Source organism: Dunckerocampus dactyliophorus, chromosome 1 (assembly GCF_027744805.1).
Source record: "Dunckerocampus dactyliophorus isolate RoL2022-P2 chromosome 1, RoL_Ddac_1.1, whole genome shotgun sequence".
In the NCBI taxonomy this organism is placed as follows: domain Eukaryota; kingdom Metazoa; phylum Chordata; class Actinopteri; order Syngnathiformes; family Syngnathidae; genus Dunckerocampus; species Dunckerocampus dactyliophorus.
In genome coordinates, this window is record NC_072819.1 from 29,569,055 (window position 1) to 29,596,509 (window position 27,455).

Here is a 27,455-nt window from a genome sequence, read left to right on the forward strand (position 1 = left end):
AAAATGTACTTCACGGCTTTCTACAAAGAAATTTAAATTAATCCCTCTCGTTTATACCTTCGCACACACACTAATATACTTGGGAAACAGTACCGAAAACAATAAAAATCACATTGAATATTGAATGTAAAAACGAGAGGAATTAACTTAGATTTCTTTGTAGAAAGGCGCTTTATGAAAATAAGTACATTTACAGTAGACGCGCCTACAATGTAAATAATCCGTTCCGAGAACCTTTTATGTTATAGGGTTTTTATGTTATACGAAGCGTAAAATGCATGTAAATAGCCCTTCAAAATATTCAAAGTCCATCAAACATGATGGGAAAATATAAGAAAACGTTAGCATAAACCTAGTAGAGTAACATTCCAATATAAAATAAGGTAATAAATAAGATTACTGTAAATGAATAAAACTGAAAAACAAAAACAATCTTACCGTTCACGAGATGTCTTTGATCAGGAGCACGCAAGTGGTTGCAGGAAGGAGGAGGAGGACTAGCCTGAGTCGAAACGCGACTCAAAGAGTCTAAGAGTCAGCTGGTCTCACAGACAAACGCACACGCACTACACGATAATGCTGTGTGCAAAATTTTCATTTGTAACTTAACTTAATTGTTTAAGTTAGTTTAAGGGCGACTACGATGAGGAAGGAGGTTGAAGGGACAAGCCTGTCTCTCACACAAACTCACGTACGTGCTGTATAAGTCAGCCAAGGAGATGAGAGCATAGGCGGTGCCCCAATAATCAGCCAATGAAATGAGAGCGGAGGCGGTGCCTCGAAAATCAGCCAATGAGAGTGTGAAGCGTCAGAGGCGTCACCAAGTGTTAGTCTGAACTTGCACCGACTTGAGGCATTAATAAAGTTGATTGAAAAAAAAAAAATCTTTACATAAATTCTTTACGTTCAGTGGAATTTACGTAAAAGGAGGTTTACGTTATGCGAGGTACTACTGTACTTGTATTCAAAATGCTAGGTGTAGGCGTTCGTTCTATGTTGCTATGTGAAATCAATGCAGCCAGGTAGGAAGTTTCGGTAATGCGGCTAAATACTGTAACTATTACATGTTATCATGAACGTACCTGATACTACATGATCACAGCATGTATACAAAACAATAAAACCTTGTTTTTGTAGGTATTTTAATAGTGGCGGCATAGGTGTGTCCCAATGAACTGTCCCTTTTTATCTGTTTTTATTTGTTTAGAACACACAGAAAAGAGAAAGACGTGTGTTCACGGCTCACATAAGGATTGTGGATGATGGGCAAAATTCCAAAAAAGTGCAGTTTTCCTTTAAGGCCTAAAACAACTTGAAGTCAAATACACACAAAAGAATAGTAAATTACAGAGACGCAATTAAATGTAATCCGTTACTTTAACTTCTGTTATTATAAGTGAAAGATTAAGACAAACACATGAACATGAACATTTATTTTTCCATAAATACAGGCAACATGAAATCATATTACACAAACTACATACATGATCACCTGGGAGAAGACAAACATGGCTTCAACTGTAACTTGTAGTTCCCAGGATGATACAAACTGACTTTGAAGGACGATTTCTTGTTCCCTAAATGATTGATCTACTGATGATTTTTGGCCATGGTTGAATTTTGTGCAAAGGGTGTGACTGCAGCAACGTAGGCCCTATCATGCATCATCACACTAACAGCAGACGTGAGGGAGAACATGAGCATGACTAGATGCTATCACTATCAGCAGCATTGTAGTCAAGACAAGTGATGGCTGTTTGGCATGCCTTCAAGCAGCCACTGATAAGACATCAAGGACGCATCAAGACCAGACTATACCAACGTAACTGTTGATGCTAAGGTCTACAACAGCGAATTAGCACAGAAAGGCTGACGTTATATGGCCATGAACACATAATATAAATTGAAAATAATAGACTTCACAACTCATAGACATAAACAACAACACATTGTCGGCCCTTTCTCAAAGTGCTTTTTGACTATTTGTACACAAATTTGTACAAAATGTGTACAAAGTTGTGATTCAGAGAAATTGGGTACAGTCATGTTTATTTATTGCTCTGTTTGTGCAGATGCCATGTAGAGACTCTCTTCTTCCTCGATGGTGTCCAGCTCGTCCGTGCGGATGGCCTGCGTGATCAAATTGAGCTCCTCGCACATGGTCTCGTAGCGGTAGGCCACTCTGATGTCAGGAACATTAGTCCTGCTGATGTCGTTGCTCTCCTGCCCTTCTTTGACATAGTCTGGCCCTAGCCAGTAGCTCTTCAACTGAGCCAGAAGATTGGCAGTAAGATGAAAGTGTCCAGCAAACATCAAGACTATTGTGTTGTCATTGTAATGGACACTAATGGATACCTTATGAGAGAAGCCACTCATCAGCACACTGTTTCGGGCTAGTTCACACATGTCACAGGAGCTCAGCTTCCACACCTGAGCGGCAATACTGTACTCCTCCATCAAGGGCTCCTATGAAGGAAAAAGGCAAGTTTAAACCCCTTTTTATTGTTTGTCTGTTTGTCAATGTTCATATGAAAGGCAAGTGGATTTTACAATAAGGCGCTAATTAGAGCAGGAAATCGCCACATAATAGCTCTCAGGAATGGTCTTTGGTCTCCTTTGTTCCTGCCAATCATCCATGAATAATAACCACTGTTCCTGAACATACCACCGTTCATATGTATTTAATTATTTAATTAACACAAACAGAGTATTTACAAAATATGCAAACGTCAAATGACACACGTGAAAGACATCTTGTGTGAGCTGACCTTGGTAAAGTGAAACATCAAAACCTAGCCATAACCCCAACCTACCAGCACCAATTTACACTAACTTATTCAACATGAACAGAGTATTTTCAAAATGTGCAAAGCTCAAATGACACACGTGGAAGACATCTCGTGTGTGCTGACCTTGGTGAAGTGAAACTGCAAGGGGTCGTCCGTAGACAGAGAGACCACAAGTCCTCTGGACAGGTACTCAGGCAGAGGGTTACGATGGTAGCTAAGAAACAGACTATTATTGCTGAGAGGAGACATGGCGATGCCAATCTGAGCCAAATAGTACAGATACTGCAGTACGGGAGCCTGCGGACAGATAAGACATGATGCAGTCGTGATTGTACTGCAGCTTTTCCATCTGGATTTACTTGATCAAGATGACGGTGCCAATATAGGGTGGTTGTTGCCTTGGGGTGTCGGTGTAATTAAGGTTGTACCTTTCTGAGCAGCAGCCCGTGGGAGATGTTCTCAGACAGCATGAAACCAGACACCAGGTGATGGATAGGGCCTGCCTCACCACAGTGAGGACGCAAGACAAGACTGTGGAACCCCCGCTGCCTGGATTTAAAAACAAACACATCCATTAGGGGTGGTGACCTTCATCTATTTCTCTTTTTTATTGGCTTATAGGGCAGTTGTAATTGAGCCCTATGATGTCTGCCCAGCAACAAGTAGCCGTGCAAATATGTGACCAGGTTGCACATAATATTTTATGAGATGTTTACTTCACACATTATTGTAGTTTTCCTAATATGTACATTTTTTTTTCATCTAGACTCATTGTCATACCAAAAAATACTTACTACTCCACTGTTATTTAAATGGCTTGCCAAAATTTGATACTTTATATATATCTTGTGTACAGTACTTTCATCATAAAGTAAAACAAAACAATAGGAGGAAGAATTGTAGCAACGAGTAACATCAGTTGCTTTTTCTGACCACTAGACGGTGGTACAAGATGGTAAATAACAGTAAAGGCAATAAAGTAAAGGCAGTAAAGGCAAGTAATAAAGGCAACCATAAGGAAATGGCTAAGACTTAAACAAAGATGGCTACATGGGAGAATCAATAATCAGTAATTAATTACTGTAGTAGTAGTAAAATGTCTAGAAATCAGTTTGTGTTCTCTTCTTCTTCTTCTTCTTTTCCTTTCGGCTTTTCCCTTCAGGGGTGTCCACAGCGAATCAATTGCCTCCATCTAACCCTGTCTTCTGCATCCTCTTCTCTCACACCAACTACCTTCATGTCCTCTTCCACTACATCCATAAACCTCCTCTTTGGTCTTCCTTTTGGCCTCCTGCCTGGCAGTTCAAAACTTAGCATCCTTCTACCTATATATTCCCTCTCTCTCCTCTGGACATGTCCAAACCATCTCAGTCTGGCCTCTCTGACTTTATCTCCAAAACTCTAACATGTGCTGTTCCTCAGATGTACTCATTCCTGATCCAATCCTTCCTGGTCACTCCCAGAGAGAACCTCAGCATCTTCATCTCTGCTACCAGCTCTGTCCCCTGTCATTTCCTCATTGACACTGTCTCTAGACCAAACAACATTGCTGGTCTCACCACAGTTTTGTACACCTTTCCTTTCATTTTAGCTGAAACTCTTCTATCACACATCACACCTGACACTTTTCTCCACCCGTACCATCCTGCCTGTACACGCTTCTTCACCTCTTTTCCACACTCTCCATTGCTCTGGACTGTTGACCCTAAGTACTTAAAATCCTCCACCTTCTTGATCTCTTCTCCCTGTAACCTCACTCTTCCACTTGGGTCCCTCTCATTCCCACTCATGTACTCCGTCTTACTGCGGCTAACCTTCATTCCTCTCCTTTTCAGGGCAAACCTCTACCTCTCTAGCTTCTCCTCCACCTGTTCCCTGCTCTCACTGCAGATCACAATGTCATCTGCAAACATCATAGTCCATGGAGATTCCTGTCTAACCTCATCTGTCAGTCTGTCCATCACCATAGCGAACAAGAAGGGGCTCAGAGCTGATCCCTGATGCAGTCCCACCTCCACCTTGGACTCCTCTGTCACACATACAGCACACCTCACCACTGTCTTACAGTCCTCATACATGTCCTGCACCGCTCTAACATACTTTTCTGCCACTCCAGACTTCCTCGTACAATAGCACAGTTCCTCTCTAGGCACCCTGTCATAAGCTTTCTCCAGATCTACAAAAACACAATGCAGCTCCGTCTGGCCTTCTCTGTACTTCTCTATCAACATCCTCAAAGCTATGCTGAAATCACACTATATTACCTGGAAATCATCTGCTGGCCTGCAAAGAATAAATCTGATACAAAACTTACATTTGACAAATATTGTGACACTAAATTAATGACAACTTGTTTGACTCTGCAATCAAGTTGCAGCATCTTGAAGCAGTCATTAGGTGGGGACACATACCTGCGCAGGTGATTGAGAACGGTCATGTTTGCATACATATAGTAGAGGTAGTAAGAGTAGGGCGGGTTCTCCTCCTCTGTCCAGCTGGCTGGCAGTGGACTGTCCAGGTTGAAGATATGCTGCTCTGGTTTGGACTCATCATCCACACTGTCAAAACCTACAACCTGCACCAGGGACAAAGATCAAGCCACCCCAAATAAAAACTCTCAAATATTAAACTTTAGGACAAACAAATCCTTAACACACACATGCTGGAGGAAGAGATGCAGCTCAGGATGACAGCCAGGATGGACTGTGACTTCAAACAGAGGCAGGAAGATGTTCTCCAGCATCTCCTGGAAGTTGGACAGGTGCTTCTTGGTGTGGTACACATCACTTGGAGGAGAACACACATGGAAAAAGAACAGTAATGGTGACATTTTATTTATTTATTTATTTTTTACTGTATGAATGCTACACACATGGGTAATTGTGTTTCAGATGTGGAGGTGTGTATATTAGCTGCACCCACTCAATTTAAAGAGAAAAAAAGATTTGTGCATTTTGGTTGTGTGTGTATTTGTGTTAGAAAATCCGTTTTTTGTATGAAAGTAGTGTATAAGTTGTGTTAATAAAGTGATACAATAGTTCAGTAAGTGCTGCTGTTAGGTGTTTCACGTACAAAAGCCTTGGCACTTGTACCAGCCAGCGCACGTTGTTAGAGTAGACTTGATGCTTGACTGCCCACTTGGCCAGTTTGTCCCACTCATTTCTGGAGCGGCCATAGATGGACAACCTGAGCTCCACATTCTGGTACTTGCTCTCCTCCAGGTCAGCCATCACCTCCTGATAGACAGTAATGCAACACAGTCAGCAGAGCGCTACTGGATAAAGGCGCATAATCATGAAGTCTATGCGAGTGCACCTTAACAATGTGACCAAAGTATTTTCCCTCGACGTGATTGTCAGTTTTGATGAAGATTTCTCTTAGGATGGATTCACCAATGGGATTGTATTTGGCATTGAACTTGTCAAAGCGATGGAAAGTGTTGCGATCCTGCAAGAGGAGAGAGAAAAAAATCTCAATATCGTCACCTGCTGATCAAAGGACTGTCTCAGAGAGTCAAACAACCATTCACATTCACGGCTCAGACCAATCAATCAATAGGATTTTATTATTCTGGTACTCAGACTTCCAACTTACAGCGTGCATGTCCAAGGTGTCCACACTGAGGTCAAAAGCCGTCAGGTTCATCGTCTCAAACACCTCCATGAGCGTCTGCCCTTTGCCTCGCTCCACATGCACGATCTCCTGAGGATACTTCTTCATGGCTCTTTTGATAAAGCGCAGAAGGTGCTTTTGGTTCATGCAGGAGGAGGCATGGATATGTGTATCCACCTGCAGATGCAGAAACAAGAACATGATGACTTTGGATTGAAAAGAAATATGGCTTTGGCAAAGTTGACACTCTGGTTACACCTTCCGGATGTTGTAGAAGTCTCGATGCGGGACTTTCTTCTGTGCTGCCAGCTCTTTCATCTCATTCAATAGGATGTGCATCTGGAACTTGGAGCTAAGATACTGCAGGCGACGGTAGCAGAAAGACTTCCTGTGGGAAAACAATGTGAGAATGTATCATATATCATTGGTAATGGTAATGGTTTTATTTGTTTGGGAAGATCACATCTTTACACTTGCGCAATTCACAATCAAGTAGTAAATTGCTACTTTTCATATTTGTCGATAAAGGGAACTTTAATGTTAATATAATAATAATGTTTAGGGGTGTCACGATATACTCAGCTCATGAGATGAGACGTAAGGCGCTATTGGGTTCACGAGAACAGGACGAGAAGATATTTTAACATTGACATTTCAGTTGGTTCTCTGTTTTTCGTCAAGTGACACTGGGAACACTGAGGTAGGTAGAATTGCAAGGTTTATAGTGTGCGTAAAACACTTAACGTGCGGTTCGAATCCTGCCTTGCGCACTGCCACTTACATATCACGTGTATTATCGTTCACAGTAGTTACAGTTGTTATTAGCTATTCCAGAGTTCACAATCTGATTTTTGGATGACCTGTTCCTGCGACACAGCTTTTTTCTAAAAGAGAAATATCGTCATGTTTAAATCTCTTGGAAATTGTCCACAATACCCAACTGAATATTTGCACTAATTCCTTAGCTTAGCTTCCCATGGAAAGTTTTTAGAAATTCACCGGAATTGTACAATCTTTTCAACCCTTGATTCAGTAACTCTCAAAATACATTTCATTTATTTATTTTATTCACTGACATATAACCTCATTCTAATTTTAAGTGACCTTCTCTTTGGAACATGTCCTAGTCAAACAACCACATACATACATACAGTATATACAGGATCATAAACAACTGGAAGATTCCTGATGGAATACACTGGGGTTGTCTACTATGTCCATGCTTTTCTAGTTTTCAGATCACACTGTGGTGCCCTGCATATTTGCAAATTTTTTGTGAAAAAAATATGAACTTACATTTTTTTCTCTGAAAATAGACATTTTTTTTCGCATAAAACACATCGTATTTGCCATTAGTTGGTTATAATCTACAAATACATGATACTACAAGTAAAATGTACAGCATACAAGCATACATGTACCACTGTTAGAATGCCCACAATGTGTACTTTTATGTGTCCATGCTTCAGTGATGTTTGCTTTTTTTGTTAAGCATTCTCACACTGTGTTCGGCGGTCCTCCAACGCACCATAGTTGTGAGTTGTAATTAACTGTTACATATTTCAAGACAAAGCTATGTGCTATTATTGGTTGTAGTGTTATTGGTAGTATCGCTTTTTCACATTGTTCGTTTTGCTCTGCTTTTACAATTTTTTCCGTTTTTTCTTACTCTGCCGTGTGCCTCGGGCCAAAGACAAATGAGCCACACAGGCTCTGGATGGACCCTCAGCAGCACTTTTGGACACACTTGCTTGTGTGGCTTTTCGTCAGGTTTAGTGTGTGGCGTCAGCTCTGTGAGCAAACCACAACTCTTATTTAGCTTGATGGCTTCCTGTGGATGGTGATTGAGAGGAGAGGGTGAGTTTTGTTGCGACTGGAGCTGGTCGAGGCGCTACAATAGTCAGCCTTAATGATCCATTTCACCACAGCCTGAGGATTTGTTTGGAGATGCACGTTCCTTGTACGGCAAGCTGGTGTGGCGTGCGCTGGTGCGCTGCAACTTCATGTTTCGGGGACTGGGCTCAGGGCTTAGGCTGGCTGGGTGCATGCCTGGAGAGCGGTGAGGCGTACAGGCGTGTTCAGGGTTCACAATGCATGCCTGTTGGCATGCCTGTTGGTCATTCTCTGGGAGGGGAGGGCACTGATGTGATTACGCATTTATTTTTTCTCATATTTTCAGGATCGACAAGTCCCAAAGATTGACGGGTCGATCAAGGGGTTTGGCAATCCCTGAGTATCAAAGCTAAGCATTTTATGGTCTTTTTATATGTGTTCATTATTTGTGGGTTTTCTCCATTTGTTGGGGTTATGTTGCAAGGAATCTATACGAGGCATCATGTCATATCAAATTAAAGCTGTGAAATAAATGTAAAGCAATGGAAAAGAACATATAAAGCATACACTGGTCCATTGATGATGAGGGCCATCATGACGTTCATATCAGCGATGTACTCCTGTAGGTCTGGATATGGAAGGTCCAGCTCTGTGCTCCTGCATGCAACATGCAAACATTAGTAGAAACACTGGTGCAATGGTAGATATGCAAAATTCCAGAATTTTTAATGCTGGAAACTTCACATGAGAATCATACATTTATGAAAATTCATAGGAATATCTGGGAATTTAAAAGTGGTACCTCGGTTAACGTCTTGGTTAGTGCGTTTTTTGGTTAACATTAAACAATTTTGCAAAAATTATGCCTTGGCTTGTGTTCGCCTGCTTGTTTGGTGTCCAAAATACCGTCTGGTTGGTTTACGCTGCCATTGTGGATCACGCGCCGAAGATGAAATCTCGTGATACTTGCAAGTGATCGCACAATGCATTGTGGGCCGTGAGCGCTATTTTGGGACAACAGCATTTGTTTATATCAGAGTTGAAGAGAGATACACGACGTAACAAACACATGGACCGCGCAAAAGAGAAAGACGATGGATCGTACCGAGACTGGAGTGCAAGACCTCAGAATTTTACGACTTAAAGAGAAGACCGTCGTCATTTCAGAGGTATGTAAATGTGATGGGAGTTCCCGCGTAACAGTCTATCAACCCGGAGGCGCATCAAGGGGGATACTCTGTGTTTCTTCACAATATGTAAATTAATGAATTTGTCCATGATATTCTCTATTGGTTTTTTACACTATTTATGGTTCTTTTACATGAATAAAATAAAATAAAATAAATATAAATACATTTAAATAAATACAGTACAGGCCCAAAGTTTGGGCACACACAACACAACCCCATGGTCCCAACACCATTAATAAGGCAAGAAATTCCACAAAGTAACTAAGTAAGCCTGACAGAAAATTACAATTTTTAGCAGATTTTGGCTTTTATACCCTGTGGTATTAAACTTTTGATCAGGTGATAAACAACCTATTTCTGATTTGTTTTTTTGTCTCTCTGCCCCTTCTTGCTTTTGCATATTGTAGCTCTCCTTAAAACCTCATTAAGATCCAAATGTGAAAAATGCAAATTCTAGTAATTTTTCAACTGGTCTTAAGATTTTGACCAGGTCTGTATTTACAATTTATTCCAGTCAACAGTCAAATTTTTTGTGGTTTACTGAAATTAATTAAATCACAAATAAAAAGGTCATACCAACAAAGCTAACAACAAGCTAAACTTGCTCATGACACTCACTTGTCCATCGTCGCTCTTGATGTGTAAACGTGCATGACGCCATCCACCATCTTGCAGCCGTAGCCCATGTCGGGGGGCATGCTGGCCGGGTCCTGGTTCTTGTAGGGGTGTGTTTCAGAAACAGGTGGATGCACTGTGGCGTCTGTGGGAGTACAACATGTCTTGGCAAGTGGCAAATTGGAAGGACTCATGTCTCAGCATAAGGGTCTTTACATGAAGCAGCCTGCTGGGGGTGTGTAACAGATGGTGAAATGTGTGGGAGCACCCTGTTAGGTGCTCATAGGGGAGTCATGCGGACTGGTTTACTTTCCTTCATGTTGAGACGACTCAAGAAGAAGGCTGTGACTATTAACAATGAGTAGAAACAATGAGACAAAAACAGCAGAGCACTCCTTCCTGTATATCGAGGATTTTTGACTGGGATTTTTTGCATTAGGTTTTCATCAACAGCATAGCACTCCTGTCATTTAGCTCAGTGGTTCTCAATTGTTGGGTCGCGACCCAAAAGTGGGTCGTGGAGCTGTTTTCAGTGAGTCGTGGGGTCTTTCCCAAAAAAAAATAGTGTAATGACTCGATCTCTGTGAACGTACCTCGTGTCTGTGCTATTCGCTTGCTACACCACCACAAGGTGCATGTCATGTGTAGGGGCGACTTGGTAAAGCTTGAGTGGGAGGGGAAGGACAATGAATGTGGACTTAAGGCGCTGTCTGTCCGCCACATAGCTATCGTAATTTCCAGTGTATACGCCGCTACTTTTTTCTTATACTTTGCGCAACAAAAACTAAAATCATCACACAGCAACTTAACACTCAATCGGTAGGTAACAAATATACAGGACAAGTACCGATACTAGTGGAGACCAATAAACAACAACTCTGTTAACTGCTTCCCGCCATCCTTTGCTTTGCTAGGAAGTAGGAAGTCTACTTCCGTTTTCTAGTGTGCGCAGGTTGCTGGTCCCGGCAGGACCAGCAGTGCACTGTAAGAGAGAGCAGACAGGCGGCAGCAGAGCAGCTCCAGCAGAACATGACAGTTAGTTGTTTAAAAGTAAAAGCAGCTCACACAAAGATTGATGGAGAATAATCTATTAACAAATCTAAATATCATTAACAGCAACATTTGAGTCTACAGTATGTCAAGCAGGAAGTCTACTTCCATTTTAGGAAGTCTACCCCCTGCTTCCCAGCACAGCAAAAGATGATGTGAAGCAGTTAACATAGTTATGTTTGATTATTCTCCACATCTTATTGGTAATTGTCTTGTATATTTGTTACTGACCTGTTGCATGTTAAGTTACTGTGTGACGATTTTAGCTTTTTCTTTGATGACACCTTGAGTCAGACTTTTATGTTGAGGAATGACCTCCTGCGATTTCCATTGGGTTGACAAGCTCATTATGACTTCCCTTGTAGCTCATGATTGGTTCTTGCCAAATAAAGAGATACCCCTTTCTCAGCTACCCTTTACACTGGAAATTACGGTAGATAGGTACAAATGGTTATGGTTTAATTTATTTCAAACATGCACACAGTTTTTTTTTTTTTTTTTTTTCTTCTTGACGGGGAAGGACGTGTATGGCAGGAGCTCTGTTGATGAAACTGGAAATGTTAACTATTTTGGTGCTTTCCTGACGACATTTCATGAACACAAGATCAGTGCTGCTTGCTGAATCCCCCAATTTTAACTTGGATAGTCGAGAGGTACAGATACAAGTTTCGATACTGCTAGCAAGTCTAGCTAACTGCTGAAGTTCAAAGAGGTTGCTTAGCAACAATGTCAAACACAAAGGAAAATTATTCTGGCTCTGAACTTGCAGAGGAAAATGATTCTGGCTCTGAATTCAAAGTGGACATGGAAATAAAAACATTGGCAGAATACCTAGCTCGTCCAAGATACCAAGAGTTGCAAAATGCTTTCAAGAGCTGCAAAGAAACCTTTGATAGAAGCTTCGAGAGTAGAGAGATCACTCTACCACAAATAATGCGAGCAATTGAGAAGCTGCATTCAACTGCAGAGATACAGTCTGAAGAAAATAGAGCACAGAACAAGTATATCAAAATACTAAGAAAAGAAGTCAAGAAGTTGCAAGATGAAACTGCAGACCTGAGCGCTGCTCTTAAGGAGGTTAAAAACCCTATGGAAGATATCAAGGCTCTGCAGGACGACATTAAGGAACTGTTGAATGACAATGCCGCCTTGCGCTCTGCTCTTCAGGAAGCGATAAACCGTAAAGAAAATACAGCATTTTGCAAGGATGTTAGGGTTCTGCAGGATGATATCAGGGCATTATTGGAAGATAACGCTGCCTTGCGCACTGCTCTCAAGGAGGCTACAAACCATATGGAAGCCGCCTCACGTACTGATCTTAAGGATGCTAAAGACCCCAGGGAAGAAAATACAGCACTATGCAATGATATCAACATTCTACAGGATGATATCAAGGCACTATTGAAGGACAATGCTGACTTTCGCACCACCCTTGAGGAAAAGAAAGAAGCAAAGGAGAATATCAAGGAGCAAATTAAAAACTTCATTGACGAGGTGGATCAGATTGCACGAATGAATGATGTGGTCCTCACAGGGCTCCAAATCACACCCAAGTCAAGAGATGTTCCTACAATAAAGCAACAGATTGCTAACTTCCTACACTCGAAGGAGGTGGATGTCGATGTCAACAGTATTGACACTTGCGTCCCACTCCATGGCAGGAACAACACCACACCTGTCATCAAGTTCACCAACAGGGAATCCAAAACTGCACTGCTGAAACAGGGAAAGAAGCTAAGAGGCACAAACGTCTACATGAATGAGCATCTGACAAAACGCAATTCTGACATCGCCAAAAAAGCACGAGACCTGAGGAAGCAAGGAAAGATTCAAAACACTTGGAGCACTAACGGGAAAATCTACATCAAACTAAAAGGAGGTCCAGGAGTCGCAAGAGTGCTTGTTGTCCAAGATATCAGCGATCTGGGAACATATTAAAGATCATATGACTATGACAATAAGCATAATTGCAATAACCTTGACATAGTTAATAAAAGGAACTCGTGTATACAAACTCAGTGTCACTAGCAGTGCAAAACTAAAGAAGATGTGGATATCAACAGGAGAGGAAGGACAGGATAAACAGATAGGGAAAAGGAAAGGAAAAGGAGGAAAAAATTTTAAAAAAAAATTTTTTTTTTTAGCATTTGTGTACCTGTATACTGTATATGTGTATACTGTATATGTATATGTGTGCGTACTTGTGTAGGTGCAGATGTAAGTGTATATATATGTATGTGCGTGTTTGTATGTGTATGTACACACATGTATGTATTAGCAATTGATGTGCTACAAAAAGGGGATAGGATTAAATAAGCTCTGCTTCTTCCTACTCCTTTTCGGACATATGCATGTTCAAAATAAATTAAACCAACCAACCAGTTTACAGTGAATGCTTCATGTTACAATTCACAATTCCACATGTCCAAAAAGGAGTAGGAAGAAGCAAAGCTTATTTAATCCTACCCCCTCTCCGTAACACATCAATTGCTAATACATATGTTTACTTCCTGTATTCAACACTAATTCACTGTTTACTTATTCTTCCGTTCAATCAAACCTGATAATATAATAATAATAATAATAATTATTATTATTATTACTATCATCCCTATTATCATTACTATTTATTTAACAAAAAACACTTCCTGCTGTCTATTGTGTTGTACTGAAAGTCATTGAATGTAGATACGGTACATGTGTTCCTAATTCCAGTACTTTGTTGAGTGGGCCCTAGCAACGATGATATCAAAAGTCAAATGTTATTGAATGTAATCCTTCTAACTGTATGGTTCTTTGTGGGTTGTATCCTCCATTTTTCTTGTTGTCATGGCAATATGATCTTTAATATGTATCCAGATCGTTGATATCTTTAACCACCAGCACGCTTGCTTCTCCTGGACCACCATATAAATTGATGTAGATTTTGCCGTTGGTGCTCCAAGTGCTTTGTATCTTTCCCTGCTTCCTCTTTCCTTTCCTGTATCTTTCTCGTGCCTTCCTTGCGATGTCCGTGTTGCGTTTTGTCAGATGCTCATTCATGTAGACGTTTGTACCACTCAGCTTCTTTCCCTGTTTCAGCAGTGCAGTTTTGAATTCCCTGTTGGTGAACTTAACTAGGATGACAGGTGTGGTGTTGTTTCTACCATATAGTCGATGGTGTTGATATCTACATCCACCTCCTTTGATTGTAGGAAGCTGGCAATCTATTTATTTGTTGAAGGAACATCTATTCCATCTGGTTCTGGGCTACCCAATCTTTTGCCCGAGGTGTAATTCAGAGCCCTTCATTTGTGCATTCTGATCCATGTCATCTATTAGATTTTTTGTTTGCTCAGTGATATTTTCCTTTGCTGCTTTCTCTTCCTCAAGAATGGTGTCCACGGCAGCATTATCCTCCAATAGTGCCTTGATATCGTCCTGTAGAACGCTGATATCATTGCATAATGCTCAGTTTTCTTCCACAGGGTTTTTAACCTCCTTAAGGTTAAATAAGACTCCATAAGGTTTATGACATCTGCATAGACCCCCATGATCATTTCGATGAGGCTTTCCGTTCTGTGATTGTACATATTGAATGTGTTATTGCATACAATTAAATTCTTGCTCTGTTTGTGCTGCAGTACACTCTTATGTCTCACTCATCTCTTTCTTCACGGCGTGTAATAATATCATATTTTTGCTCTCAAGAATATTTTTTGGGCATGGAGGTGGGGAAAGTGGGGGAAACCTCTCATCTTCTTCAAATTTTGGTAAAATGTCACCGCGAGCGCTTAGCAAAGGTCCCTGCGCATGTGTGTGTTCCCTGGAGCGCAGCTTACATGATCGGAGCAGGAAGAGGGCGGGATATAATGTAACGTCTTTGCTGTGAGTAATGTACCTGCAGTGAAAGCAGTCTCTGCCACCTCTTGGATGTCCTGCTCATAGATGCTTAGGTCAAGGGGTCTCTCACTCAGCTCCTGCAGGTATCGAGCAGTGGTCCTGCAAAAGCTCTGCAGTGACAGGCCCATGTACTTCTGTCTTATGAAGAGGGCCTTCACCACACACTTTGCTGCATCCAGCAGGTCAGTGAATGGAACCTGGATTTAGGAGCAACAGACCAGCAAACAATAACAAGAAAGGTGTTTTCTTAAGTGGAGATATACTGTATGTATGTAATAACTATGCGTCTTACTCCACATTTCTCCTCTCCAGAGATGGTGACTCGCTGGTACTCTCTCTCTGGGAGCAGCTCTCTCTCCAGCAGGTCTGGTGCTTGGCTTTGCTCCTTCATGTATCTGACGGAATATTAATTTAGCAGTGATTTTTCAATTTTCTATTCTGGCACTTGAGGGTAATTCAGTGGCTAATTTAAGAGGCCAATTTCTGTGTATAAGTGTTGAGGCACTCACTCGAGATCAGCGGCACTGTCAGTTTTCATAAACTCCTGTTTGGCCCGCAGCAAGATATCTGGTTCAAACCTGTGGACAGACAAGCTGAGCTCACATTGGTCAGCATTTATCATCCTCACAATCATCACAAAACGGCAACGGCACAAACACACATGTAGGAGGATTTATTAAACAATGTGTATATTATTGTGGTTCATTATTGCATTACATTAACGTGTGATTTGGTTTACTTATTAAGCCAAATATAAGGAACACCTAGATCTCATTAGATCTCTTTATATTGTTTTTGCAGCTTTGAGGGTGAGCAAAACAAGTGCTCCTTCAGTTATCAATGGACTGACTACCTACGGCTGGGGACATATACATTCCATTACGGTGGAACCGGCAAAATCGAGCACCATCAATTAATCGAAAATACTAGTGATGTCCGAGAATATCGGCCAGCCAATATTATTGGCATATATTATCGGTACATATCGACATTGTTTTTTTCTTACGATAATGATATCGGCACGCGAGTGATGACACACTCCACACAACAACACACAGCTATCTCAGTAGGTGCACAGTGTGGAATTATTTGCAAGTTTTGCCTTTGGATTGTAAATACAGTCAAACTTGTCTATAGCGGCCACTAGAGGGAGTCTGCAAAAGTGGCCGCTATAGACAGGTGGCCTCTATAGACAGGTTGGCGTACAATTTGAATGTTGACCAGTAGAGAAAAAAAAAGAAAAAAAAAGGGAGAAAATAATAATAATAATAATGTTGACCAGTAGAGGGCACTGCGGACTGCAGATAAAAGTTGTACAGCACTACTAGTCTTGTTATTATCATGGTTCATGGTTTTAATTCATCCTGAACATGCATATGAGTCAAACAGTAGCACATCACATAGTACAATTCACAATTTTGCATGTCCAAAAAGGAGTAGGAAGAAGCAAAGCTTATTTAATCCTACCCCTCATCAGTTTCACATCAGTTGCAATACATTTATTCACCTCTTATATACATACATATACACACACACACACACACACACACACAGTCAAACTTGTCTATAGCGGCCACTAGAGGGAGTCTGCAAAAGTGGCCGCTATAGACAGGTGGCCTCTATAGACAGGTTGGCGTCCAGTTTGAATGTTGACCAGTAGAGGAAAAAAAAGAAAAAAAAGGGGGGGGGGGGGGGGGGAAATAATAATAATATTGACCAGTAGATGGCACTGCGGACTGTGGATAAAAGTTGTACAACACTACTAGGCTTGTTATTATCATGGTTCATGGTTTTAATCCTGAACATGCATGAGTCAAACAGTAGCACATCACATAGTACAATTCACAATTTTGCATGTCCAAAAAGGAGTAGGAAGAAGCAAAGCTTATTTAATCCTACCCTTCATCAGTTTCACATCAGTTGCAATACATTTATTCACCTCTTGTTCTTCCAAGTGTACTTTGTAGGTCTACATGACAATGTAGTGCAATCATAGCCAAGGTTTTTACTTACTAAAAGGAAACTAGAGGCTTAATAATAACTGATAGCATTTTCCAACAGGACATAATGGCAATGTACTGTAATTAATATGCTCCAGAGTCAAACAGAAAACTTTCATTAAATGTATAAGCAAGTTTTTCTTATCTGTCATATAATTACTGTAGGCTAATTGTCTGTTCAACATGTCAACATGCTATCAGAACAAAGGGATTTGTGTAGGTAACGCCTATGTAATTGTGTTGCACAGATTACATGGAGCAATCACACCTTTTCTTATATCACAGTAAGTTGTAATTGTATGGCTATCATCAAACTTTGACTGTTTGCCACTACTGCTACCATTTTACAGTGTCCTTACAAAAAATAAAAACAAAAACAAACAAAAACAAACAAAAAAACAAATAAAATCAATGTTTTTGACAGTAACATTTTTTTTTGACATTTTTTGGCATATTTATATTTAGACATTGTATGACTTTTCAGGTGTTTGACTTCAGAGGTTCCACTGTATTAGTTTATTTTCAGATGATGTTGAATGATGATCAGATACATCTATATTTGGTTATGCTGTAGTGATGTAAATAAAGCAAAAGTAAAAGTACTCTAGTAGCGTGTCTTCTGTCAGCAAGAAAACACAGTTTGAATGAATCGTGCAGTTGTATGGTCTGCTGTCAAATATCCTTTTTCCCCTTGCACTCACTTGACATCTTGGCTAATCTGTCTCTCCAAACGTTGGCGTCTCTCCTCCAGCTTTTCAATGGGGCTGTCCTCTGGGAATTCATAAGGAGCGCTGCGCATCTCACTATCTGCCAGGCTGCGTGAGAACAGCTCCTTCACAAGGACACATAAACACACAGACGTGAAATAAAACACCATACACGTTTATACAAGCAAAAGAGAACAACCATTGAGCACTGACCTCGGCAATTTCCTTGTACTTCCCGTCCATGGATGTCCGCAGGTCGATAGACTGTTTCAAGGCCACAGGGATCCCAGGTAAGGAATGCTGGGGAGTGAGGAGGTGGCGGGGACCACGAAAGTCAACTGAAGAAGAAAACATGCTGATTCTTAATAAATATGAATCTTCCATTATAAAACCATTATTATTTTTGATACACCACAATGCTCCCTGTTGTACCTTTCTACCAGGGGTCCTCAATTACACATAGGGGCCAGAATTTTTGCATGTTCGTCACACTTGTTTCAGATCATCAAACAAATGTAAATATTAGCCAATGACAACACAACTGAATACAACATGCAGTTATTTAAATTTTTTATTATTAAGGGAGAAAAAAAATCCAAACCCACATGGCCCTGTGTGAAAAAGTAATTGCCCCCTAAACCTAATAACTAGTTGGGCCACCCTTAGCAGCAACAACTGCAATCAAGCGTTTGCAATAACTTGCAATGAGTCTTTGGACTTTTGGCCCACTCATCTTTGTAGAATTGTTGTCATTCAGCCACTTTGGAAGGTTTTCTAGCATGAACCGCCTTTTTAAGGTCATGCCACAGCATCTCAATAGGATTCATGTCAGGACTCGGACTAGGCCATTCCAAAGTCTTAATTTTGTTTTTCTTCAGCCATTCAGAGGTGGACTTGCTGGTGTGTTTTGGATCATTGTTCTGCTGCAGAACCCAAGTTCGTTTCAGCTTGAGGTCACAAACAGATGGCCGGACATTCTCCTTCAGGATTTTTAGTAGACAGCAGAATTTATGTTTCCATTTATCACAGCACGTTTCCAGGTTCTGAAGCAGCAAAACAACCCAATATCATCACACTACCACCACCATATTTTACTGTTGGTCTGATGTTGTTTTTCTGAAGTGCAGCATTACTTTTACACCAGATGTAGTGGGGCACACAACTTCCAAAAAGTTTAACTTTTGTCTCATCAAACCAGTATTTTCCCAAAGTATGCAACAGTGTATTTTCATCAAGATGTTTTCTGGTAAAACTGAGACTCGCATTATTGTTCTTTTTGTTCAGCAGTGGTTTTCGTCTTGGAACTCTGCCAAGCAAGCTGTTTTCTTTGGATGTTCTTGTGGTGTCTTTTGTGACCTCTTGGATGAGTCGTCGTTTTGGTGTAATTTTGGTTGGCCGGCCACTCCTGGGAAGGTTCACCACAGTTCCATGTTTTCGCCATTTGTGGATAATGGCTCTCACTGTGGTTCGCTGGAGTGCCAAAGGTTTAGAAATGTCTTTATAACCTTTTCCAGACCTATCTCAATTACTTTCTCTCTTTCACTCACAGGCTCTTTTTGCTCATAGTGTGCTGCCCTGCGGGTAGTTAGCATGGTAGCTTGTGAGACACCTTGTGAAATGTCTTTCCACATTGCGCCATAAAAAAAATGTACCTCCTATTCATTGTGAAAATTATATGTTTTCTATCTTTTTTCTGAAAGTTTTCTTTATTTTTTCTGCCATCTTTTCGGGAATCAGTCATCTTCTCATTTTTCCTGCGCTCCCTAGTTTGCTCTCACCATGTTTGTATGAGCTCCAGAAATGCTATGTTTTGGTGATGCGCACAATACTGACCATTGAAATATACTAGGTCAGAGTTCATTTATATTTAAAAAAATGTAAACAGTTTTTTATATATATTTCCAGTTTACATCTAAGTGTGATTTAACCAAGAATTGCAACAAAAAAAATATATACAGCTCACTGGTATGTGGTGCTATTTGAGCTATTTTTAGAAACAGCGAATCATGTGGTCTTTAAGGGCGAACTGGTGCCAACGGGCACTGTGTTGGTGACCCCTGTGATAGACCTTTCCCTGCTTCCCTACGTCTACCCTGACCTGGCACTATTTACTTACTCTTATAATACACTCATCTGCACAGGTATCACCCCCTGGTCTTTTACTCTGGAGTTGAAGTCCGCTGTGCCCTCTGTCACGTACCAGGTTGTTCCCTCTTGTTTATTCACTTTGCTTGCCCCTGCCTTCTACTCGCCTGTGTTTTCTTCTTTGGAGGCAGGACAACTGGGCGCACCTTAGTTTGATTGGCCATGTCCTTCGTAAGCTGGCAGACAGCAGCTGGGACACGCTGGTTTATTCATCTTTGCTGTACGACACTGATGTTTGCTTGTGTACCTGAACTGTTTTGGATTACCTTGTTCTTTCTTTCTCACTTGTGTATTAAATGACTTACATTTTTGGATTAAGCCTTGCTCTGGTGTCTCCTGAAGCTTTCCCAGCCTTCCAGCTCGGCCACCTGTTATTTTTGTAGACTTATTTTGTGGCGCTTGTTTTCTGTACTCATCTCCCACGCACGCATCGCCTTTTGTTGCCTTTGTAGACTTTATTAAAGACCATCTCTGCATCTGGGGTCCGGCCTTTTGTCTACACGTTCCAAGATAGATTGCTTGATATGAAGGCGGACAGCAGGGAACTACATCCCAAGTCTTGATTTTATTATTCAGTAATAATTGAATAAGTTACATTATTTTATGATGAACAGATTCATTGTGAAGTTTTTTTTTCCAGATTTTTGGGCAATTTGTGCACCACTGTCTTTACTGATTTAAATGTGGAAACTGGGCTAAATCATCAGGTTTTTGTATGACCTGACTTGTGACTTACTTGACTTGTGACTTGCTTGACCTGAGCAATGACTTGACATGACTTGGTTGATTCTTATGACTTGAGACTCACTTGTGACTTGCAAATGAGTGACTTACTCCCATCTCTGGTAACAATAATTAATTACTAGTAATTTGCCCAACACTGATAATAAATATGCTCATAGAAAGCTACAGTCGACATATTTTGGTTTATTTGAAGCATTCTAACACAGACGTGTAGTGTAGTGCACAGACAACACATGAGCATGCTGGCTGAAACACTCCAATGAGAAGACAGTGCTATGTCAGTGCTAACAGATACAAAGAGGGAAGACAGGATGGTAATAAATACATTTAGTGCAACATTCCTGTGTCTCTGTGTTCAATAGGAGCAAAATGATGATAACGCAATATGCTTATTAAGAGTGGGCAACAATCCTAATGTGAGGCATGAAAACAACCGGTGAAAAGACAGTAATGAAAAGAGGAGAGAAGATGAAAACGTGCGTGTTATACCACCTTCTGCTTAGCACTATTTTATCAACACATCCTACTCAACATGCAGGAGAACACTACAGCAGTATCAACTCTGATATTTAACACTCCACTGAGCAAAGTGAGGCAAAGTGAGTGTTTTCAGTAAAAGACAATACAAAGAAAGGGCCAGAGGGGTGTCTCCATTAGAGCAATTAACTAGAGCAGTGGCTCCCAAACTTTTTACAGTCATAATACCCCTTCAGGTTTATATTTTTTAACTTGAAATATTGACCATAATTAAAGGGTTAATTAATTTTATAGGAATTACGGTTCAAAAATGTGTATTTTGAGTGGTCACATTTTGATAAAGTTTCACATGAGCACTAATAAATAGACAAGTAGTCATCCTACATATGTTTTATTCCAGTTTGACGTTGGCATCCTTCCGTTTGAATGGTTTGAATTTGAGCTTCACTTTTTTGTCCACTCTCAATGGCTACGTTTACATGCAGTCAAATAACCCTATCATCACCGGAATATTGGCAATAACGCGGTTGTGGTCATGTTAACACCAATAACCCTTTTGAAAAACCGGAATATGCTCATATTCTGTTTTTTAAAAACCCAAGCATTACCCCTGGGTTACTCCTTTTCTAACCCGGAAATCAGGTCATGTATACGCCTATCGGGATATCCCAATCAAAAGGAGCATTCATTTGTGTTTTGCGCATGTTCTATTCGAAAGGAATCTTGTGTCTTTGGCAGGAACTACTTGTAAACATGACGACACGCAGAACCCCACACTTTTGGAGCGAGGGGGAGATAAGCCACCATGTTAGTGTGGTGAAAGACAGGAACATTATGTCTTTTATTGATGGTAGAAAGTACCGCTATAGCAAAATCTATCAGATTTATCAGATTATCAGATCTATTTTTGGAAACAGGAAGAAGAATCGGAAATGACGCGCATTGCGTCATGACGTTTTCCGTGCATCGAGATGTTGTCCATGCTGGGTTTTTTTTTCTTTTCACGTTGCACATGTAAACGGGTTATTCCGAATGTATCAGAAACCGGAATATTGACCTTAACCCAAATATTGACTGCATGTAAACGTAGTCATTGGCTATGGTTTAAGTCTGCATATTAATTTAACACAAAATTTAAGAGGGAAACTTAACAATCACGATAAAGCAGTATCCGAAGTACAAGAATACATACAACCAGCGATAAAGCCTCATTTTCATATACTGTGGTGTGAACAAGTGTTTGCCTCCTTCCTGATTTCTTCTCTTCTTGCATAATTGTCACACTTGAATGTTTCAAATCATCAAACAAATTTAAATATTAGTCAATGACAACACAACTGAACACAAAATGAAGTTTTTAAATGAAACTTTTTATTATTACGAGAGAAAAAAATCCAAACCTACATGACCCTGTGAAAAAGTGATCTACCTAAACCTAGTAACTTTTTCACATAGGACCATGTATGTCCCTTAATAATAAAAAGTTCCATTAAAAAAAACTGCATTTTGTGTTCAGCTGTGTTGTCATTGCCTAATATTTATTTTTTTTTTTGATGAGCTGAAACATTTAAGTGTGACAAACTTGCAAAAAAATCAGAAATCAGGAAGTGAACACACATTTTCACACCACTGTAAGCTGCACACTGACTTATATTCATGTTTCATTTCCACAGTACACGGTCCCTTGTGAAAATATATACGGTAATAAAATTATCCTAAATGTGACGGGTGGACTCACTTTTGTGACATACTGCAGGTCAAATCATGCCAAGAATATTGTAATAAGCAGCGGCCCCACGATCCAATACAAGCCTGAGTGATTCACCATCAGCCACAGAATCACAGATGTTCCTGTGCTAAGCTCATCTGTGTAAACTCATGGCCTGCTAAGATGTCACTTCGGACCATATCAGTTTCCCCTGATAACATAGGACACGGCTGTTGTCCAGGGCAGTATGCGACTAACAGTGAAGCCAAGCCAAACGGACCCGGAGCTAATCCCCTAATGGCTGCTATGTTTGGATTTGATGCATCTCTGGTTACATAACATCTCATCCCCTCACAGTCTGAGCGGCGAGCACTAGTAAAATAAGTCATGATTTACTTGAGGATACCATACAATCTGTTCCCTTAGAGCGTTTATTGATCTAATTGAACAGGAGGGACAATGAAACCGACTGAAAAAAGCCAAGAGGCATGGTCAGGTGTAAGAAAAAACAATGAGCCGCATATCAGCAACAAGCCTAGAAACGGGATCAAATAACATCAGCTTGGCAAGAGACGTACAATGCATTGCTGTAGTAAACAACAAGACAACAAATCAGCATAATTTCATTGCAATATGTTTTATGGACACCATCCTCTTACTATCTGCAGGGCTCCCGACCGCGACTAAATGGTCGCATTTTGCGACTAAAATATGGGACATCGCAGTAAATTTTTCATCTACTTGCGCATGTGCGAGCGACGTACTTTGTTCCTTATTACCGTGAGAATGAAGAATAATCTGTAAAATGTGGAGTCAACTAAATCAATTAAATGCCAGCATGTGTGATTGCTCACGTTTCAACCACATTCGATTTACTTTTTTTTTACCATCTTTGTTTACACATTTTGCCTGGCTCACAATTTTTTCTGTCTCTCTGGCAGCTAGCTAGCTAGAGTTATCCGCCTAGCCTCTGGTCCACGGATTCCAAATTTGAGTTGTTTTTTTTTTAACCACGGTGACATTTTGTCTTTAAAACAAACAAGCAATGTGGTTTGTTCAGAGCTTGTTTTTGTCCCACAGTGAAGCTGACTGGAAAGTGGCTATCGCGTTCATGGGGTACGCGCTAACTTACTTTTTAAGTGTCGCTTAACATCCTTGCTCTTTGCTCTTGCTCTCTCTGCTCTGATTTTGAGTAGCTCACCAAAGAATATTTGCTTCAGCTCTTCAATTCAGACATAATGCCTTTATTTAATGACAAATGACCAAAAAATAGCACAAAGACAATGAGCACACTGTTTGAGTGCAGAGGTGCTTTGTTACATAAAGCACAATGTAAATGTTGCCAGTCACATAAAACACAAATAGCTCACATCTACTTTGTTTTTGTAAAAAGTAGTTTTAATAGTACTGGAAAATGGATTGACCTGCACTATCATATACATGGACACTCAATACTTTGAGTATGAGAAAGATATTTAAATTGTTACCTCCGTCCATCCATCTTCTATGCCGCTTATCCTTAAATTGTTACCTTATTCTGTTAATTGTGTTATTTTTAACAAAAAATCAATACTGTATTATTGAATAATTTTCCATGTATTAGTATTATTCAGGCAGGAAAACAGGCATCAAGGCAAAAACCACCAAAACAGGCAGGTCGGTTGGCCCTGCCAGAAGATGTCTTTATTTTTTCAGAAGTTTATTTTACTATTGAATATTTTTTGTTGCTGAAAAACTTCAACCTAGCAGTACGCGCAAATGAGTTACTTTGCCAACCGACATTAACTCCTAAAGAGGAAAAAAGGAGAAACACCAAAGAAGAGGAAGGCGGGCCGATGTGTGTGAAACTACTTGCGCTCTTAAAATTTGAAGTTAGGGGCCACTGTGCTCTTAGTTTAAAAAGTTAGTGTGGAGTTCTGGTCTGTGTGTTTTTTATTTAAAATTACAATTTATCTGCCAATGGTGATAAAAGCACATAGTCAAGACAAATCATCATAAAAATGTACAACTATGGTAAAATTATAGAAATTTAGCAACCTAAATTTAAAAAATGACTCTGATCAGTTTTCCTTGTCACTCACACAATACAGAATTACTTGTTGCTAGGCAGAGTTCACAGGGCTCAATCGGAACAAACGTGTATTTACAGAAAATCTGTAAATATGCATTACACATTGCTCTGTATTCAATATAAAACACATTTTAGAATGCAGCACCACCACCGATACCAAAATGCATCTCCAAGCACAATGTATTTGCATCCATTGACTGTGCAGATTTAGTCCACACAGGATGGCAGTGACTCGGATGTGTCACGTGTACACTCTCAGCTAATGCAAGTATTGTGACAAAAAAAAAAAAAATTCTGGGTAAAGTTTGAAAGAAGCCTGACAATGCACGTATCTAAAAAAAAGTGCAGACCTCAGTGCAGCACGACACAAAGCAGACACTCATGTGAAGACAGTTAGTCCTACTATTCACTTCTAAGAATGCTTCTTCCTGCAGCTCTACAGCTGTGTGATGCGTACATCTGCATGGCTGGTCATGCATGTCTAAATATGTTTTCGCTCCACTAAGCCTACATAACAACCATTTTCACCCCTGTATTAACTCCTCCCCTCTCAAATCGCGTTTTGTGTCAATCAACCCACAGTACACACATGCTCCTTTGCGCTACTCCAGGCTGTTACACAACGATGTCAAGGGACAGACAAGAGGACACTGTCACTGAGTGTGGAAACGACAGGGAGGGATAAGGGACATTTGTGCTTTGGCTCAGGATGAGGCTACATAGTGGAGCATACCTGTCTCCTCTCAGCCTGTTTACCAGCAGCTAGACAAGGCCGAGAAGGGGAGATAAAAGGGGAGAGAGAAAGGAAGAGATGGCGCATGCCTGGCAAAGCAGCAATGGCCCAGGATGCTATCTTCTGTCCTTTCTTACTTGAACAGGGGAGGAAGGAAAAAAACAGTCTGAAGTGACAAAAAAACAGAGACACATTCATCTGCTACATTCTCTTGCTTCTTGCTCTATTCCTGTCATACATACAAAGACGTGGTCCAGCAGATCCATGAACTCCCCCCTCACATGCCAGTGTGTATGACCCCCCTCCTGGTCGCTGCACTAGCTGCCTCTGAAGCTGCTCTTCCTCATTTAAACGCCTCTGACATTGGACTGGAACGTACCACAGGAGAGCTCAGAGGAGGGGGAGGTGGGAGACAGCGTACATCACTGATAGATTGCCCACAGTGCAAGCCGAACAGCACCCCACCCCCCTGTCCTCCTCAATGCTTTTTGCTGAAAGTATGTTTGTGTACTCTGTGATTATGAATTTAATTGTGCTGGCTCAGCTGTGATGATGATGAAGATGACATGGTCTTTGTTGTATGCTGCTGAATAACAGCAGGTGATGACTTTATTCCCACCTTTTCGCACTTGAATGAAATTAAAGAGCCAGCACACACTACTAACTTACGTCTACCACTGCACAAAATGAAACCAACTCCTGTGAGTAGTAAATATTCTGTTGTTAGGTAAGGTTTAAAAAAGATGAGATAATGTCACACATTTCTTATGACACAAACCGAAAAGCTCAGCTTTACCCGCCCAAACACTGAGTCAGAATTTTTGCCTGCCGATTATGCAAATTAGACAATGATGTCAATTACACCCACCCCTGCAACCTTGCACCACTGATAGGCTGCAATCCTGTGGGAAACACTGATGTAGTCAACTGCCAGAGCGTTATGAACTCCCGAATTGTATCTGCGCCAAGCATGTTTGTTTGCAGTCATAATCTGTCTCCACGCCAGGTGCAAGTTTAGCATTATTCTCCTCTCCCTGCACAGTTTCTCTCTATTCTATTCTCCATTTCCAAGATAGCTTTGGTGGCCAAAACCTGTTCTTTCTTCTCAAAGAGGTTCAGTAAGCATAGTTTGTGTGTGCTGCCTATCTTATCTTCTATTGCTCAACAGTTCAGCTCCACTTTTCGTGAACTTAACTGCAAAGTCTGGACTGTTTTAGTTCAAACGGACTCAAATGGACTCCATATGCCACATTCACGCTGAAAATGTAATGAAATTATGATAATTGAATTGTTTTTGTTTAAATACAAGACAAGGAAGTATACTGATATATTGTGTTATAAAAATACTGGAAATTATTTAAATTTAGTAATAATAATATTATTATTAATTATAATAATTTAAATATATATTTTTAAGTATTGTAATGTACTCAGTATTTCAATTATTATTATTCAAATATTAACATGCGAGTCAATCTAATATGTGTTTTGGCATTGACAAAAATGTGCTTTGACTGTGCGAGTTGACAGAATAAACATACACTGTCTTGCTTATTTCAGTGTGTAAAGTGCGATATTCTTGTTAGTTTCCGTTTTTCTGCAAATGAACGTCAGCTATGCACCCCACACCATTTCACTTCTCATTACAATCATACAACATTAATATCTATACAACACAACATTGTAATTTAAGGTATTTTGTCAGCCATTTTAACTTTATGGAGTGTACTGCTCCTGATTTGATGCATTTAGCTTGAAAAACTTTGGTGAAAGAGTTCATCGCACATGATTGATTTCAACTAAATTACCTTCTCAAGTTTAAATTGGTGACTTTTTCTCTCTAAGTTTATTCCAATGTTTGCAAAGGCAGAAAATGGCCTTTGAGAGACGACGCTGAAG

The 27,455-nt window shown here is 40.4% G+C and overlaps 1 protein-coding gene across 10 annotated transcripts in view; it reads right to left on the minus strand.

Moving 5' to 3' along the window:
* Window positions 1–1,350: 1,350 nt before the first annotated feature.
* The window catches only part of ampd2b (adenosine monophosphate deaminase 2b), a 45,206-nt gene continuing 19,101 nt past the window's right edge, over window positions 1,351–27,455 (minus strand). Inside the window, exons 1-19 of one of the 10 annotated variants that reach the window (XM_054776975.1) lie at window positions 25,799–26,801; window positions 25,557–25,688; window positions 17,892–18,016; window positions 17,673–17,803; window positions 15,481–15,564; window positions 15,264–15,366; window positions 14,970–15,168; window positions 10,043–10,184; window positions 8,802–8,891; window positions 6,660–6,789; window positions 6,384–6,578; window positions 6,105–6,236; window positions 5,862–6,025; window positions 5,449–5,575; window positions 5,201–5,364; window positions 3,218–3,338; window positions 2,913–3,086; window positions 2,356–2,466; window positions 1,354–2,268 (exon numbers count right to left, since the gene is read on the minus strand). In XM_054776975.1, the coding sequence (XP_054632950.1) occupies window positions 2,053–2,268; window positions 2,356–2,466; window positions 2,913–3,086; window positions 3,218–3,338; window positions 5,201–5,364; window positions 5,449–5,575; window positions 5,862–6,025; window positions 6,105–6,236; window positions 6,384–6,578; window positions 6,660–6,789; window positions 8,802–8,891; window positions 10,043–10,184; window positions 14,970–15,168; window positions 15,264–15,366; window positions 15,481–15,564; window positions 17,673–17,803; window positions 17,892–17,921 (2,313 nt within the window). In that variant the 5' untranslated portion in view covers window positions 17,922–18,016; window positions 25,557–25,688; window positions 25,799–26,801 and the 3' untranslated portion in view covers window positions 1,354–2,052. The other 9 variants (XM_054776994.1, XM_054776985.1, XM_054776957.1 and 6 more) reach the window with 9 other exon arrangements.